General features: G+C 37.3%; 1 protein-coding gene and 1 long non-coding RNA gene across 4 annotated transcripts in view; one reads left to right on the forward strand and one right to left on the reverse strand.

The window, feature by feature from the left end:
• RpII33 (RNA polymerase III subunit RpII33) overlaps positions 1-18,681 on the forward strand; it is a 24,251-nt gene continuing 5,570 nt past the window's right edge. Inside the window, exons 1-5 of one of the 3 annotated variants that reach the window (XM_067122037.1) lie at positions 1-198; positions 4,236-4,407; positions 6,419-6,599; positions 11,816-12,022; positions 13,958-14,168. In XM_067122037.1, coding sequence (XP_066978138.1) covers positions 113-198; positions 4,236-4,407; positions 6,419-6,599; positions 11,816-12,022; positions 13,958-14,139 — 828 coding nt within the window. In that variant the 5' untranslated portion in view covers positions 1-112 and the 3' untranslated portion in view covers positions 14,140-14,168. The remainder of the gene's footprint in view (positions 199-4,235; positions 4,408-6,418; positions 6,600-11,815; positions 12,023-13,957; positions 14,169-18,681) is intronic. The other 2 variants (XM_067122036.1, XM_067122035.1) reach the window with 2 other exon arrangements.
• The window catches only part of LOC136849094 (uncharacterized), a 15,066-nt gene continuing 11,817 nt past the window's right edge, over positions 15,433-18,681 (reverse strand). Inside the window, exons 2-3 of the long non-coding RNA XR_010856234.1 lie at positions 18,271-18,329; positions 15,433-15,910 (exon numbers count right to left, since the gene is read on the reverse strand). This is a non-coding gene — a long non-coding RNA (uncharacterized lncRNA). The remainder of the gene's footprint in view (positions 15,911-18,270; positions 18,330-18,681) is intronic.

Genomic DNA, 18,681 nt, shown 5'->3' on the forward strand with positions numbered 1-18,681 from the left:
TCCCACTTACTACTACTACTAGTACTATTTCCGATGAAACGTTTCTCATCTGGCATAATACTCCTAAATTTTTGGTGATTATTTGTGGTTCTTTGGACACTTCACCTTCAAAATGCCGTATGCTAATCAGCCTTCTCTTAACCTTATGGAATTAACTGAGGAAAACATCAAGTTTTATATCGAAGACACAGATTTAAGGTGGGTACACCTAAGCTAGCCAAAGTAGTTGGTTATGGTTTTTTGCTTCACAGAATGTGTTGTTGTTGTACTCTTGCTCAGCCCCTAGAACTGTTTAAGAAATGCCTGCGGTAAAACTATAGAACAACTCCGGGTATGGTATTTCCAAACGCGCTGAATGATCTCATTGGCTAGGCCCCAGCGCTTGACCTTTAGCCTAATACCTGTATTCAATTCAACTCAGTTCAATTTCTAAGCAAGAGCTCTGCACGGACTAGCCTGTTACCTTGGAAATTGAGTTTTCCTATACTTTGTGTTGCTGATGAAGGTGGTGGTGTTGTTTATTGTCGGTCACTTATTATTAATCTCATATCTATCCAACATGGTTGGAGACCATTTGGGAATGCGGGGTTTTGGGTTGGGGAAATTGTTAGGAGAAAGATCGGACTGTCATGTTGTTGTTATGGAATGGTTTTGCACATGTGCAAGTCATTAGCGAGCCATATGTTCAAGAAGGACTGTTATATTATAAAAGGAACTATGCTATATTACCTAACATAGCCTAACCTAATGTAACCTAGTAGGCTGTATTACTTAGCTGGGGGTGAAGTCCCCGTACCCCCCAGTGGAGGAAACTCCACTTATCAAAAGTTCCACAAAAACACTGCACATGAGCGATAGCATTCCAGGATGGCCAGGATACAATAACATATCAGCCCTGAGGTTAATTACAGTTGACTGCCAAAAAATAACGGTAAATTCTTGATAAGCAACCAAAATACTATAGAAAAAGTCACTTCCCAAGGTAATAACCCATGCGGAGCTGTTCTGTAGTTCTACCATGCCTGTTAATGTAGATTAAACTATAGTTTTGGGGTTAGCCTTCTATAGAAATTAATTCAAAGACCCTCGAAATACCCTAATTGCACTTTTCGAACAAGGGTCCAGGTATTGCAAAAAACCTTGTGTTACGCTGTCTGTACAGTAGCCCATGATATACAAGGTCCATGTTAGACTTAGAAACTACTATAGCAAAATCCACTGCTCTTTACAGCTAAGCCCCACCCACTGCTTACATCGTGACCATTCCTTGAAGCTGATTGGTTGGCAATGGTTTTGGAAAGTTGGTTAATCTGTGGTTCTTTTCATCTTTATTAATTTAGCAATGGTTGTTTTACCAAACTAAAATAAGTTCTTCTGATCATCAAAAGGAAACGTTAAATTATCATAATCCACATCTCCCTAAACTTGGTAAAAGAAATAGGAAAATATGAATGAAGTCAGGAGTGTTCCGTGATGCTGCAATGTTGCTTTTTGTAAATGACCACGTACGTGACACAGGGAATGTCTGCATTCGAATTGGTGCACTTCAATCAAAGGACAATTATAATTATCCTCTGATATTGTCAAGCATGTTCACCATTCTAAATTTAAACACCAAGACTGTCTCAGAGCTATGCAGACTGATATTTCATATTGATTTTAGGAAATTTTACTACAATATAATAGTTATAAAGTGGATTTAGTTGCAATCATTTGCACATTCAGTGGGATGACAAGCAGTGACTGCATTCTACAAAACCAGATTAGGCTATGGCTATGTTTAACTTGAAGTTACAGTATGATAGGCTATATGAGCCATATTGCATATAATTTGCTGAGAATTTTCATTAGGATATTATGATGTCTCCTTTCGAAATAACAGGTTCATAAAAAGTGACATAGGCTTATTATGTCCTATGTCTTTTTGTCGGTTTACACAGCTTATGACGTTTGGATTACAGTCCTATCTTATATTCAGTCATTTTATTGTGGTTCTTGTTGTGGTTATTCTTGTTTTTGTTGCTGCTGTTATAGTGCTTGCACTGTCTTTGAAACTTTTTCATGTGGTATGGTAACTTAACACTGCAGAATAAACATAGACCTATTCATAAAATACCAGTGTAAAGAATTTTCTGCCAGCTATTGTTAATTGAAATTTAGTAATTTGTTTTAATTAAAAGTAATCAAGATCTTTATGAATATAGTCTGTGCTAGAATGTTCTAACAACAGAGAGAGAGAAGAATTTACTTTATGTATCCTTTTGTCCAACATGGTAGACTACAAGAATGCCCCTAAAATCAAATGATTCATGGACTAAACGCAGACTGGTTTGTCTCATCTCATACATAACTTTTTCAGCTATCATATATTTTTTCTGATTTCGTTAAGTATCTTATTATGCCTTCCTACCATAGCCTTCATTTACATAGAAATACTACAGCAGCCTTACATTTACTTACCACAGTTTACCACAGTAATATAATTTGTTATCCCGTTTGTAATATAATATATTTGCTATATAATTTATTGAGAGCAGTTTGATAGTTGTGTGTAAGGCTGAGACATGCCCACAAATTTTACTTTTATTATGGTAACATTGCATTGCATTTACTATGGCCATCGATGCAAGTGTACAATTATGTGTATATGCACATGCTTATATGTGTACATTTCACCATATATATCATGGGGTCAGAGCTACTATATTAATCAAAAGCTGCTCTGTTTCCAACAGATAAAGGTAGAAAACTATTTGCAATAAGAAATTGACATGTAGGCCCATACCCAGTCATTGTCTCAAAATATAAGAATTTGACGTGTAGGCCTATGCTCTGTCATTGACTCAAAATATAAGAAACTGACTTGTAGGCCTATACCGTGCCATTGCCTAAAATGTAAGAATTTGATGTGTAGGCCTAGTCCTTGTCATTGCCTCAAAATATGAATTTGACATGTAGGCCTATGCCTTGTCATTGCCTCAAAATATGAGTTTGATATGTAGGCCTAATCTCACAGTGCTATTAACATTTGAAATGCAGGATTGCTTATGTAGGCCAACACAATTAAAAAAAAAGCAAGATGCTTGTGCATTTAAGCTGCGCATGATAAAAAAAAGATGCACTTACAGAATAATCCCAGATCTTCATAATGGCATTGTATAACTTAATATATCTTTTATTGGAGATATCAGTTGCAGACTTCACAACTCTGGGAACTCAAGCCTGTGGTGTCATCATTCATGTACGGAGTTCTGCATGACTGAATGGAGTCAAATCCGTACTGGTAATGATTTGGAAAGTTAATTAGTGTGATGTCATTCCCCTTTTAAGAGCTAGCCAATCACTGGCATACAGTGGGCAGAGCTTAGCTGCAAAGAGCGGTGGATTTTGCTATAGGATAGGCCCCTTGGAACTTGATCTAAAGCTAGGACACTCCTGTAGAATCAAGATACCCATTTGTACGGTAACATTCTTTATAACATTAATTTACTCATTTGTACTGTCAGATTCTTGAGCCTATAACATTAAACTCTTCATGATTATATGTAGTTGTAATATAGGTTAGGCTATAGGCTAGCCTTGCTTACAGAGTTCTGGTATGTATTGTAATTTTGGTAGTTCTGCATAATAATCCTGAATTTTGATAACAAGGCTGAAGAAACTCGTAAAATTTTACAAGTTGCCTACACAGTGGTTCATGGCTCCCTTTCACATTGAAAAGGCACTTTGGAAAATGTTTAATCACGGTAAATTCGTGGAATCCCCTTATAAGCAAATATTTACAGTTGCAATGAGTTCTAAAACTGGTCAAATATGAGTTGAACAAATTTAATACTATATATCATAGTACTTAATTACCATTATTAATTGGTATTTTACTGCATGATTAAGCACAGCATTTTCCAACCAATTGTTTGGGGTTTACAGTAGTGAGCAGAACTTAACAGATACTCATTCCAGGTAGTATACAGAGCAGGGGTCATAAATTACTAGGGAGGGTGGGGGCCAGGATAGGACATGGCGTCCAAGGTTAGGTTAGGTGAAGGTAAGTTTGTTAGGTTATATGCCATCTGAAACACCAACTACAAAAATGCCTACAGTAGCTGTGAACCCCTACTCAGCATTTGCTCTGTGTGGTGTTTATGCAAGTGCATTGCCAGTTGTAATTTTGAAACAATATGTTAGTCATTTTGTTGTACTGAGATAGCTATTTATCTGTGTGTATTGGTTTCCAGTGTTGCAAACAGCATTCGACGGATATTCATGGCAGAGACTCCTACAATTGCTATTGACTGGGTTCAGTTGGAAGAGAATTCCACTGTTTTGAGTGATGAGTTTATTGCCCATCGTATAGGCCTCATCCCATTCACCTCAGATGAGCGAGTGGAGCAAATGCAGTATCCAAGAGTGAGTAAAACGTGTTTAATTTCCATTATGAAAAACTTGTGTTACATTACTGTAGCTTTTGTTAAGAGAGTGAAAGTTACAAATTCAGTTGATATGTGAATATCCTCTCTTGAAAATTCTATTTTATATAAGTAACTTACCAAGTAAATACATAGCTATTACATTTCATTTATTGGCAGCTTAAATTTGAAAATTCACTGTAGCGTTCCAATATTTTGGTGTAGGTAACTCACCCCACCCACTTTCGGGGGAGGATTGGTACAACACTACTAATGAGCCCAATTCATTTCTGCTGGTTGACAGCTTAACATGTCAGTCTGCCTTTTAGAACCATTTCGATCCACATCCCTCAGGGATCTTACAGTAGCTAGTCACTCTAGCTACTGCCAAGAGAATTAGTGAGTTACAGGCCCTGAGCAAGAAGGTAGGATTCACACAGGGAGACGCAGTCTGTTGCTTTACTTTGGGGTTCCTAGCGAAGAATGAAACACCGTCCTTTCCCTGGCCCTGTTCATTCACAATCAAAGGCTTAACGGACATTCTAGGTCCTACGGACCAAGAGAGAGCTCTTTGTCCAGTAGGAGCACTTTTGTATTATTTAGAAAGAACTAAGAATATCAGAGGCATGTCCCCTAACCTCTGGTGTTCAGTTAAGGATCCAACCCGTCCTTTGTCCAAGAATGCACTGGCGTTCTTCTTGAGAGACGTGATTTCTGAGTCGCACATTAAGATTCAAGAAGAAAACTTGCCAGTTTGCAAGGTTAAAGCCCAGGAAATTAGGGCAGTAGCAACTTCGATTTCCTTCAAGAGGAATTTATCCCTATCTTCTGTGCTACAAACCACTTTCTGGAGGTGCAAATCAGTGTTTGCATATTTTTATCTACGGGACATCGAAACTGTTTACGAGAACTGCAGTATCCTTGGCCCATTATCCGTGGCTGGGATGGTATTTGGGAAGGAAGGGTAGGGGGTACCCTTACACTCCCCTATCTACTCGCCTCTAATTAGGTTGTCGAGATTTGGGAACTTGGGAGGTACTGAGTACCTGGAACACCCATCATTCGTTGTGTCGTGTTAGATATACTTATGAATGGGTTATGGTATCTGATCTGTTTTATGGTGTATGTGTAACTTGTGTTTTATGGTCTTAGTTGGTACTGTGCCCAGGGCAAGGGCTTTTGTGTTTTGTATGTTTTGGCAGCCATTGGAGTACTCCTCGGCTGCAAAGCCCCACTATGTAGAGGTGCCTCTGGCTTCACTGCCACTCCACTACGGTCGAGATGAGCCGCATCAGAGGCAGTATTTTCCTGCTGGAGCTCTCTCACCAGGTAAGTTACAGCTAACATTCTCAATGTTATCTACTTACTATTTTAAAATTCACATCCATTCATGAGCGTTTTTTGAGTAGTACATTCCCATGCATTCCACCTCCTGCCAATGTGGGACTCAGCTATGTAGTTACTTGGTAAGTTACTTATATAAAAATGACATTTTTATAATAAAATAAAGTTTTATATATACTTACCAAGTAACTACATGATCATAGCCCTCCCTCCCTTCTCATGGGCATAGGGCATAAACGAATTGGGCTCGTTAGTAGTGTTGTACCTATCCTTCCCCAAAAGTGGGGGAGGCCAGTTACCTACACCAAAATATTGGGACACTACCAAGAATTTTCAAATTTAAGCTGCCGATAAATGAAACATAATAGCCATGTAGTTACTTGGTAAGTATATATAAAACTTTATTTTATTATAAAAATGTCATTTTTCTGATAGTGTAATAGGTGGTACATTGAACTGTACCATAATATATTAGTAAAAAATATGTATGTCAGTTATAAATGAATAAATATTGGTATAAATATTGATACAGTATTTTCCATCATTTTGAAATTCATGTATTAATGGCACTGGGGAGCCATATTAACAATATGGTATTTTGGGGTAAAGTGGCTGTAATTTAATGATCCTAATAGTAAAGTTTTATGCTGAATCATTTGAAATTTCAGGAATGTTCATGCACAGATTACTGTAGTGAATGTGGAGTGTTATTCACACTAGATGTCAAGTGTTTGGATGATCACACACGCCAGGTAACCACAGCAGATTTAAAGTCTGAAGATGGACGTGTAATTCCTGTCACATCACGCCATCGAGAAGATGAGGCCAGCGAGTATGGTGAATCAGATGGTAAGGAAAATATAAAAGAGAATAGGAAGGATGACCTCTTGTGTCTAATTTCCTTTACAACTGGTGTGAACTTATTTTGTTCCATGTGATAACTACTTTGAATAGATTAAATGAAGTAGCAGTCTTGGATAAGTGTCTAGCCTATGTAGAACTTTTGTACAAGTAATTGCTTTTGTACTTGTGGGTTTAAGATCATTGGTTTAATGGCAATGGTTTGAAAAACACCTGGTGTAATGGGGAGCCAAAGATTGACTTCTGTCTCTCAAGGCTGTCAGTTTCAATTTATAGAGATGCATTACTGACATCCCTATATATTTTTTATGAAAATAATGGGCTGATGGGTGTTGAAAAGGGTTCCTGTTAGTTTTAAGTGGAGAGACAACAGTGGTCATAACTAGAAAGGATGTAGAAGTGTATCTTATATGATCTTTCATTGTTGTTGAAATCTACTTAAGTTACCCTTTTATAAATCTTTCTCCTGTGTTACTTCATAATCTCTTTGAGTTAGCTGGTATGGCATTAATAAAAAGCTTTTGTAGTAACCACTTACAAGCCAGAGTTGCTGAATGCTCACATACAGATGTTATCCAGTGATGTGGGAAAAGAAAGACTTCAGGGAGCTGTCAAAGGAATTGCTATCCTCAAGAAGAACTTGAGTTACATTTGTTCCTATAGAAATACAAACCATCACCTTTTATGTAGTAGTATCCCTCAGTATGAGCTGGAAGTAGTCACTGAAACTTGGTAACAAGGTGGTGAATTGGAGATAGGTGGGTGATTAGAGGGGAAACTCCCCCTCACTAGCCATAAGCCAGCTCTTTTTCTCTAGCTGTGCATAAGACATTTTGCTGTGCTTCAAGTTGCCATCAAGGTGAAAGTTTATCATCTTATTATTGTAAGTAAGGTGTCAAATTGAAGCTTTATCATCTTTATTATTGTAAGGTGTTTGTGTTTTTTGTGCTACATGGAGTCGAACGACAAAAGATGCAAAGGATGTAAGGAGGTGTTTTGCTGCTATGTCCATGTTGTTAGTGTAACCAATTCTGTTTTTTTCCTGAGTAGGTGCTGTGAGGATTGTGCTGGCTGGTCTCCACAGTGGAGAGCTCAGGCAGCAAGAGAGGAAGGCCAAATAAATGTTTGCTGGTGTCTTCATGGGGATTGCTCCACATTTGATACTGCCGAACCTTATTGGCACCTTCCTTCCCAGCTGTATCTCCCTACCATATGCTCATTCTTCTCTGGCTTGCTGAGTTGGTTATGTACATGAGTGTAGACCACCAGCGTGTCCTTTCTGACACTGTCTGACCATGAGCTTGTGCCAAGGTCTCCCCAGGTGAGATACCAGTGCATGTTCGTGGTTTGCTACTGTCTACTTCTTCATTGAATTATCTACAAATACTTCTGCATCTTGGTATCCTGAGTGACCCAGCTTTCATTGCTGATCCAACTAAGGAAATCAGTGCTGTTGAGTTCCTGAAGCAGTTGTCTTGCCTATGGAAATACTGCATTTTGTAGGCAAGACAATTATTCTAGTTAATGTGGTTACTGCTTGCTTGTGCTGTCTTGAATCAGGTTAACAGTCTGATCTATGGTTCAGAAGGTGCCTTGCTGTCCAGGAGATCAAGCAATTCCCCCACTATTGACATGCCAGAGGATGTTCTGAATGCCTCAGGATGCAGCAACTACTCTCCCTATTGATCCATCAGCGTACAGTTGGACAGTTGACCTCCCCCAGAGAGACTCCAACAAGGAGGTACTTTGTTGGTTCTTAAGTCAGGAGCCATAGGGTCAGTCTCCATGTCCTCCCTCCAGGCAGCATTAAAGTTTGTTTGGTTGAACGTGCTCGCTGACTTTGCCATCACTGAAGTCACACCTGGAAGATGTGACTTCAGGGTTTTGTAGTCTGACAAAAAGTCATTGATTTTCCTCTTGGGCCAAGGACCTACAGGCAAAATTTGTCCCAAAAAGAAGTGTCATAATGTTCATGCTCTTCTGAAAAGTTTCAGCTGAGAGTAGTCTCAGCCAAATGGACGGGTATTGGGTTCCTCTTTACATTTTCCGAAGAGTAAAGTTGAGACGACAATAGAGTAGAAGTGTTCTGATAGCTGGAACAAGTTGATCCACAGTGTTGTATCCTTCAAACCCTTTGGCTGTTGAAGGATATTGCAGCCAAACCTTTGTGGGTGGTCACTCCTTCTGTGTTTGGTATCGGGAAGGCTTAGGCCTCCAAGAAACCATGACAGGGAGTTCAGTCTCTCTCTCTCTCTCTCTCAGAAACTGATTGCATTGCTGGCCTACACTCAAGATCTCCCAAACCTTGACCTCTCTTTGGTTGAGGTCAGAACAGTGCTTGAAAAGAATGCTTTTTACAGCAGCTTTCATGGTAAGAAGTCAACAGGGGTTTGAGACTGGTCATCAGCCTCTCTCCATTGAATGAGTTTTGTGCCACAGACGTGGTTCAAGATGGAAACAATTTGTTCCATGTTAGATTCCATCAGTGAGGGTAGCTTCATGCTTTTGGTGGATTTGCTTACTTGCCTGATGCATATTTTCAGATACCCATCCATAAATCCTCCAGGAAGTACTGTACTATCATTAGGCCTTGGTTCAAGATCTCACCCTCAGCTATTATTACTATACACAAGATGAAACCTATTCATATGGAACAAGCCCACAGGGGCCATTGACTTAAAATTCAAACTTCCAAAGAATATGGTGTTCATCAGGAAGAAGTAAGAGGAGGTAAAGGGAAATACATAAAGAGTAGATCCCACTTATTAAAAAAGAAAAAAATTAATTAATAGATAAAAATGTATTAAAATGCAAGGAGAATGATATTAGGGTAGTAATGCATGCATCTTCGCTTGAACTTCTGAAATTCCAGTTGCACGACATCCTCTGGGAGGTTGTTCCACAGTCCAGCGGTGTGAGGAATAAGGACCTCTGGAACTGAGAAGTTCAACAGTGAGGCACATTTACTGCATATTGGTGCAGCTGTTCAGCGAATCTGGCTCCTCTCAGCACATAAAGGGGATTATGGATCAATTGTGAATGTGAAAGATCTCTGTTGAAATACAACTTATAAAAAAGTGACAAACAAGAGACCATCCATTGATGGTCCAAGTCATAACTGCAACTATTAGAAAACAGAAACCTACCACTACAAACCACTCTATCTAGAAGAGATAAATCTCTGGCAGAAGCAGACATCCACACTGGAGAACACTATTCTAGTAAAGGAAGCACAAATGACCCAAAACAGGTTGCATTGATTTTATCACTATTACAGGCAGCCCCCAGTTAACGGTGGGCTCAGTTAATGGCGATCCGGTTTTATGGCGCTTGTCCAGCAACGAAAATCGTCGATTTCCACTTATTGGCGCCGATAATTGGGTACTGGCACCAATACATACCTAACAGAGGCACCGATAACCAAAAATCGGCACTTTTCGACGCCGATAAGCCCGAAAATCGCTGAAAAGGCTCCGGAAATCGCCGATTTTCATTTATCATCACACCCCCAGAACGGAACCCCCGCCAATAACCGAGGACTGCCTGTATAAATATATGAGGCCTTACAAATAATACCTAACTGTCACGCAGCATTTGCTGAAACTTTCATTTGATGTTTCCTCTCAAAAGTTAGATACGAGTCAAAAGTTACACCTAGAATAGTTAAAGCTTCAGACTCATTCAACAAAGTTCCATCCACCTGAAAGGGAAGATGGGGTGGGAAATCTGTATGAAATCTGCTATTCAATAGTGTTCTTGTTTTACTGGAGTTCAGCCTCATATGCTACTGATTACACCATTACTGATCCAGTCCATGTCCCGACTGAGGTTAAGGACAGTTGCATTTCTCATAAGTGGAGACTTTACTACACCCACAAGTGTTGCATCAACGGCATACTGAACAATCTTGTTTTCCAGGCCAACAACCATATCACTTGTATACACTAAAAATAACAGTGGATCAAGAACACTGCCCTGTGGAACTCCAGACAAAGTAGGTCTTGGTCACTAAAGATCCCATCCACAGCAACTGGCTGCTGACTACCTGTAAGGAAATCTTGAAGTAATCCTAAAACATATCTACCCAATCTAAGATTTTGAAGTTTATAAATAAGTACCTTGTTATAAACAAGTCTTGTTCTGCTAGCCCCAGCCTAATTGCAGCATGTTGGCAAGTGCACAGCCTTGTCTTCTCTCATAGTCTTTTTTCATAACCTCACTTCTGCCCACACTGCATTTGTCCCTGTTGCTAAAGGAAAAAGCGGACGCTGTTCCCTGAGTGGGTGGGTGGTTCCCACACCTTCTCACTAACCTGACATTTGTTAACTACTTTGTTGTCAAGCTTCAACAACTGGTCCATCCATTCATATAACAAGTAAACAGTTTAAGAGACCACTAAGTTAACATTTTTAACTCTCATAAGGCTAGCCTAGATGAATGGTTCTTCATAAAATATATTAGACCTTATTAACACATTGCAACTCCTTTAAAATTTGGTGACTGGATAAAGTGAAATTGTTTAAGATTCTGACAAAATTTCTTTGAAAGATTTATTTCGAATACTTGATGGACATTGATGAATGAAAGTTGGACAGTCATCAATATATGTTTGATTGTAATGTTGATATGCATTCAGAGATCGAGTTATGTGGGTTAATCTTTAAATACTCATGGTTCAGATGAGTGTGACCACTTTGCAGATGGGATATTATTTCAATGTGGTGTTCTTTTTTAGAGAGAACACCACAATCCAGTGGTTGGTTTGATCTATTTTAATTGAGTTTTTGTCGGATTCAATATTGCATTATTCTTGCTATTTACTAAAGATGATGGGTTTTAGAATTAGTAACAAATCACTAAGAGGAACATGTGTACTTGATCTGGCCAGAGTGATTGCAGCTTTGATTACTTTAACAGAACTCTTATTTCCATTAATGCATACATATGCAGGAACCAACATATTTCAAACATTTCAGGTTTGTTTATCTTGGAGAGGAACCATGTAAGGATCTTTGTAGTGCACATGCTATACCATGTACTGCATTACAAAGAAAACAAGGGTTTTTGGTCCGTAGCCTTTCAGTAACATTAATAAGCTGTACCTTTCTACTTTTTGGCATTCTCCTACAGACCTTCCTTTCAGAATGAGATGTTTTTAAGAATTTTATTAAAAAATTTTTATTTATTTATTTATTTTTTTACAGATATTCTCATTGTCAAGCTTCGAAAGGGCCAATCACTCAAGCTAAAGGCTTACGCTGTGAAGGGATTTGGGAAAGAACATGCCAAGTGGAATCCCACTTCTAGCGTAGCATTTGAGTATGACCCAGACAATGCCTTGAGACACACATTGTATCCCAAACCAGAGGAATGGCCTAAGAGTGAATATACTGCCTTGGATGATAATCAATGTAAGTATTTATAACATTTATGTTTTCATTTTTTAATGTACTTATAAAAAGTTAGTTTTGGAACATGATCAAAGTTTAAATGAACTTTTAATTTTTTCTCTAATTGTTGCAGGAAAAAATATCTGGTGCTCAGTCTTTGATTACTTGACATGCCATATGATATATATCTTTAATTAATATTAAAGATGAAAAAGTATAGTATTAAACTTCACTAGTCCCCAGATTTTGCTTAATTGTAAACTCATGTTTAGGTGCTCATTTTGTATTTACACCGTTTGTTACCTACGTGTCATTCGGGATACTAATCTCACAACCTACTGGTGTATCTTGAGTGTTGATACTCCACTGTCTTGTAGTTCATGAAAAGATATACAGTACTCTGCCATGGATTCAATGAGTTTGTACATCATTTGTTGTGATCTTAAATTTTTTATATTGCAATTTTGGAACCCTGTACAGGCAGTCCCTGGGTTACGTCGGGGGGTTCCATTCTTATGCTGCGATGTAGGCCGAAAAACTGTGTAACCTGAGACATTGTTGAAAAGCATAAGAAAACCTTACTTTTAATCCTTTGGGTGTCTTGAAAACGACGTAACCTGCATTTTGATTGAGCTTTTCATAAAAAAAAAAAAAAAAACTCCAAATTTTGACCAATCTGCCATTTTGGAGCCACATTAAAGTTCCAGTCTTCCATTGGACTGGTGACGTAAACCAGGAACATGCACTGTAACCTGGTAAGTAATTTCTTGTGAATATATTTGAAGAGCAAAGTAACCTCTGAACGATGTAACCCGAATCCGGCATACGCTGAGGACTGCCTGTACTGTGTTCTGTCTTCACTAAGTTTCTCATTGTATAGTTATTGGCAGGTATATTCAACAATTATTATTTGAGGGTTGCTCCATTAGTTCTTTTTATGTGAAGAGTAATGATTGATATTTAGTATTATGCAGTTATCTTCTGTAACCCCTTTCAAACATATTAGTGGATTGGGATGGCTTCTGCTTGTTGTTACCATGCCTAGATGGAATTAATGGATTAGTTTTGATGTTCATATTGTGATAAGTAAAATACCAGTCTATTTTCTCAAATTATTATTAGTGATTCACCACATTTATGTTATAGGATAGTATTTTTAAGGTTTTTTAAATAAGTCTAGCATGTAAAAAATTTGAAATACTTTAGCTTACAAATTACATGTAAGACATTTGGATCTAAATTATGAGATTTTCTGATGTTGCACAATTTTCTTAAATAATTTAGTTATTTTCATTGTATTGATACTTTGCTAACTTTACTTATTTTATAATTGGAAGAAACAGGATAGGTACATCTTAGATGTAAAATATATTAAATGTAAGAAAACTCTCTTTCAAAATAAGTCTCAAGTTGAAATAGTCCTATTATATATTACTATTATATTGTTAGTTATTATCATTAGTTAGTTCAATCACGTTACTGAAATTTGTTCTTGTTACTGCCAGTCATTATTTTATCATGATAATAACCATGGTAAATCAGCGGAATTATAAAGGAACCCTCCTATTTTTCATGGTTTCTTTGTGAATTTTGGGGAGTTGAACAAGAAATGCACCCTATCATTGCTCTTAACTAGTAAATTAGTAACTACCGGACTAAGAATTTTATACTAGATTTCAAGCAGACATATCTGTTGTTTATGTGGTATATGTTAGCTATTGCCATGTGCAATAACTGTCATGGTTCTCAGTTTCACTTCACTCAGAAACTGTAGTTCTGATGAGGAATTTGGTACTGTAGAACAGTAGATGGCAATTCTTTTGTGTAGTTTATGTTTTCTTTTCTTTCAGTTTTGAGTATCTTCTGAAATGGGAACTAATATCTTGAAGTATTTTTAAAATTTTTTTACAGTTAGGGCTTTTACAGTGTAATCCTTCTTTTTCTAATCTTGTACAGCTCAAGCTCCCTTCGATCCTCTTGGTAAACCAAACAAGTTTTATTTCAATGTTGAAGCCTCTGGGGCCCTTAGGCCTGAGAACATTGTCCTTATGGGCATTGCTGTCCTTAAAAAGAAGTTGGCAGATATCCAGAACCAGCTTACTGTGGAGGCTCAGACAGATGCCTTGGCTATCAACTAGATAATTCAAACCACTATAAGGTTTATCTTGTGAGAGGCTAACCACGGATTTGCTGTGAGAGTTTTATGGTGTACCAAAAATTGAAGCTTGTTTTGATCATGCTGATTTTTTTCTATTCTATTTTTAATGAATTAATGCATCTTCAATTATTGAGGTCAGATGATGATGTCAAGACATGTGCATTATTTTTTGGTACATTTATTTAAATAACATTTTTTCATTTGGTCTGCTCACAACAGAATAAGTTCTGAGGCCAGAAGCTACTGTATTTCAGATGACATTGCATGCTGTGCCTGACATACCAATACTGTGCTAGAATTAACACTTTTAACATCCTTCATTTTTGTTTCATATTGAAAATTTAGGAAATGGTGAAATGACAGTATTATTAAGGTATGTATTAATTTTGTAGCAGATAAGTGCCACACTAGCACATTTCTTGCCTCTGTCTTATCATGTAGCCAGCCTTCACACACCAAAATTGAAGGTGTGCAGTTTCAGGAAGAAAGGATGCCTGATGTAATTCACCACTCTCAGTTTATAAGTAAACCAGTGCTAGGGAGTGAAAGTTGCCAGTGGCAGTAGCTTTGTAAAATTCTGCCACGTTTGCCTTTCCTGTACTTTGTCTTCCGCTAATTTCCCCTTTCTCCAGCCTCCCTTCTCATAGTTCTCCCCCAAGTAGGTCTGGGTCTTTCGTATACTCTGGTACCCTAAGGAGACCATTTGACACTTTCACATACTGTTCTTCAGGGGTTATGTGAAGGATATGTCCTATACACCTCCAAATTCCTTGCATCATTACCTCATCTACAAACGAATCTTTGGTAATTTCTTTTATGGTATCATTTATCACTCTCTTGTCATCAGACTTATAATATTCTTGAAGCTTTATGTGCAAATTATCAGAATTTTTTTTTGTCAAGCCATGCTTCACACCCTTATAACAATACCTATTATGCTAGACATGTCTAATCTTTTATTTATAAGCAGTTGAAGTCTTCATTATTTAATTTCCAAATCTTATTCAGCCTGTAATTTACCTTAAACTGTAGTATCATTTCTCACTGTATCCTTCTGTCTCAAATTATTTACTTAAAAAATTTGTGTGTGTGAGCAAATACACAGTAAGTGTGCAATTTACCTTAACATGTGCATACATGGATATACTCGTATACACGCATGCAAACAGACTGAAAAATATTATATACAACTACACTGCTGTATCAGGTACACTACTGTACTGCATTAAAAGTATATAAAAATATTTACAAAAATACTGTCAGAGAGAGAGAGAGAGAGAGAGAGAGAGAGAGAGAGCACAATAAGTGCATAGTGTTTCTTAATGTGTGTTAACACAGAAACACAAGGTTGTATATGGTCTTTTTTTTTCAATTTTGTTTTACATATCTTGTAAGCATAAGTAGGTGGAACTGCACTAACTGGCTATGCTTCTGTTAGGCTATACTGTACAGTACTGTACCTTATGTATTTTTAGAAATTACGAGGGTATTCAGTAAGTAATGCAACACTTTTTTGCTCAAAGGAGGTTTTTTTATTCTGGGTTTCAATACATCATATTGTTCCCCAATTCTTTGGCTACAAAACCATTTTTTTCAATACAATCTCCATTCAAGTCTGTAGCCTTATGCCATCTACATGTGAGAGCCTATTTGCCTTCATGGTACCACTCTACTGGTCTGTGTCTCAGCCAATTTCTTATTGCATCAATAACTTCCTCATCGTTCCTGTACTGCATCCCATGAAGTCCATCCTGGAAAGGTCCAAAGAGATGAAAGTCGGGTGCGAAGTAATGAACCCATGTTTTATCTTCTGCAGCAATTTTTGATAAGAAATGATCACCATCAGCCACATAATGAGCAAGGAGTTCAGCACAGATGTTCCTTCTTTGCTCTTTATGGTCTTCAGTTAGGTTTGAGGAACCCAGCCGGCACAAACCTTTAATTACTCTAACTTATGGACCAACTGTGTTGGCACTGCTGACAGAGATGTCAAGTTGAGCAGTGAGTTGTTTGATTGTGGTTTGCTGACCACCTAAAATACCAGTTCCTGCATGCATTCCACCGTTGCAGGCGTCATAGCTGTGTGTGTGGCTGCCAGGGCATGGGAGATTAGACAGATTTCCTTGTCCTGATGATGACGATGATGATAGATGCTTCGCCCAACTCCTCACAGTGCTTTTATGAACTACCAGGTCTCTGTACACATTCTGTAAGCCTCTGAATATTTGTGACAGTCTCGTTTCCCCCCAAAAGGAATTCCACCACTGCTCTTTGTTTAGAATGTACCTCAGTCACAGACGCCATTTTGATAGCTGATTATAGTGTTGTCACCTATTGGAAGTTAATGAAAATACATAATGCAGGAATGTTTAAGGATGTTGCACACTAAATTTCATACTTGTTGAACGAAATTGGCTGAGAAAAAATTATGTTGCATTACAAGTATATACTTGTATATACAGTACATACTGTACATACTGAAGTTAATATTTAATGAAATATTAAATTTAGGCCTAAAGCCAAGTGCTGCGCCCTATGAGATCATTCAGTGATGAAAGAGTTATGGTAAGTAAGAAGCTTTTAAAGGTGTAACAGGAGGAAAACCTCGCAGTTGCACTATGAAACAATTGTTAGGAGAGGGTGGAAAGTAAAGTGGAAGAAAGAAAATATAAACAGAGATACAGTAAAAGGAACGAAAGGGGTTGCAGTCAGGGCCGAAAGGATGATGCAAAAAACCTTAAGAAATTCCTAAAGTGCACCACTTACGGTGCACTGACGACACTACCCCCTGATATGGATTTTCCTTGACTTAAATTAGTTGCTTGACCATATTTTCACTGATCTATTCCTTCTTAATATGGGTGTGTGTGTTTTTATTGACAGTGTAAAAACAACTGAAATTCTTTTAATCATACAATTGCTGACTGACCAGCCTATGTTTAATATCCATTTCAGAGTTAAGTAGAACAGTCTATTAAAATGATCACAAAGTCAAGTATGAATTTTTTTAATGACATCTTACTGACTTTTCAAACAGCACTATTATGCCTCTGCATTTGCTGCTGCCAGACAGATATTTTTCATATGCACAATATTTTATTCATAGATTTTTAAAGGTGGGTTACAAAATATGTGCTGTATAACATCTTTCAAAGTTACAGTTGCTGGGACAAGGAGGTGCTACTGTATACTGAAATGCTCTGGGTTTCACTGATCTTGCCACTTTTTAACACCATTACGGTAACTTTCATGATAATTCCTTTTTTATATAGGTACAATTAATTACAATTTTGAGGAGTATCTTACAAACTACTGAATACAGTAACAAATGCAGCCATATATGCAGGCTTAATGAGAATTATAAAAAAAGTACTTAATGCACTGCATGTGAGTATGTATGCACATTTGTCTGTTGATTTTGTACAGAGCGAATAGCTACCACTTTGTACCAGCATTTTGGTATCTCTATTAGAAATATAATAAACATTTCATCCAAGTCTTTATGTGTGTGCAGGGCTTATTAAAGATATATTACAGCATTATTGTTTTTTATAATGTCTCACATCCAAAACAAGTCATAAGCTACTTGACCTTAATTTGTATGAATTATAAATTTTGGCATGACATACTAATAACAGTATTGCTGTAATTTGTTTTTTAATAACATGCATAATGATTTGAGTGAAATCTATATTAGACTTTTAATGTGGAGATATCAGAATTAAGTACAAAATGGCAGCTACTTGCCTAGTATAAAATTACCAGACATATGCACATGCATGTTCACATGCAGGCAGTGCATACAATATTTGAATATTTTATTATGCCTACCTGTATTGTACCATTCACTGCTGTGTTTGAAAGCTTACAAGACTCTCCTCATAATTTACGATGAAACAACAGTAAATAACAAGAGAGGGAAGAAAAAATGAGAGATTTTCTCAAAGTTGCTGCACCATTGAACTGATTGGTAAGCTGAGTTGCCAGGTTACTGTATAAAGTGTACTTACTATGAATAAGCAGAACATGCATGTAAACTTTTTATATCTTACCTTCTCATGAAAATTTGATGGTTTCATAGATTTCACACTTCTCATTCAGTTGAACTTACCTTCTCATGAAAGTTTGATGGTTTCATAGATTTCACACTTCTCATTCAGTTGAAGATGCCTGAAAATTTATTGATATTTCATCAGTGAAATATATAATAGCATAAACCCTTTCCCTAAGTAGTAATAAATGGAACTGCACATTAGCAAAATTTTAATAGGCCCACTACAATGTTTTTGTGGTAAGTTTGCCAGCAAATAAATTTACTGCACAGGACTTTTATTTTATTGAAGGCATAAACACACCACATACATACATTTTACTCTGTGATGACAGTTTATAAGTAAATAATAACAGATTGATGGATTAAAAGAAGGATTACTGCTTATCACTATGGGAAAGCAAGATATATAGTATGATTTTACTTGTAAAATTTATTAACTTTATTTGGTTGTACATCTTTATTTATGGT

The sequence above is a fragment of the Macrobrachium rosenbergii genome, chromosome 20 (genome assembly GCF_040412425.1).
Source record: "Macrobrachium rosenbergii isolate ZJJX-2024 chromosome 20, ASM4041242v1, whole genome shotgun sequence".
NCBI lineage: Eukaryota > Metazoa > Arthropoda > Malacostraca > Decapoda > Palaemonidae > Macrobrachium > Macrobrachium rosenbergii.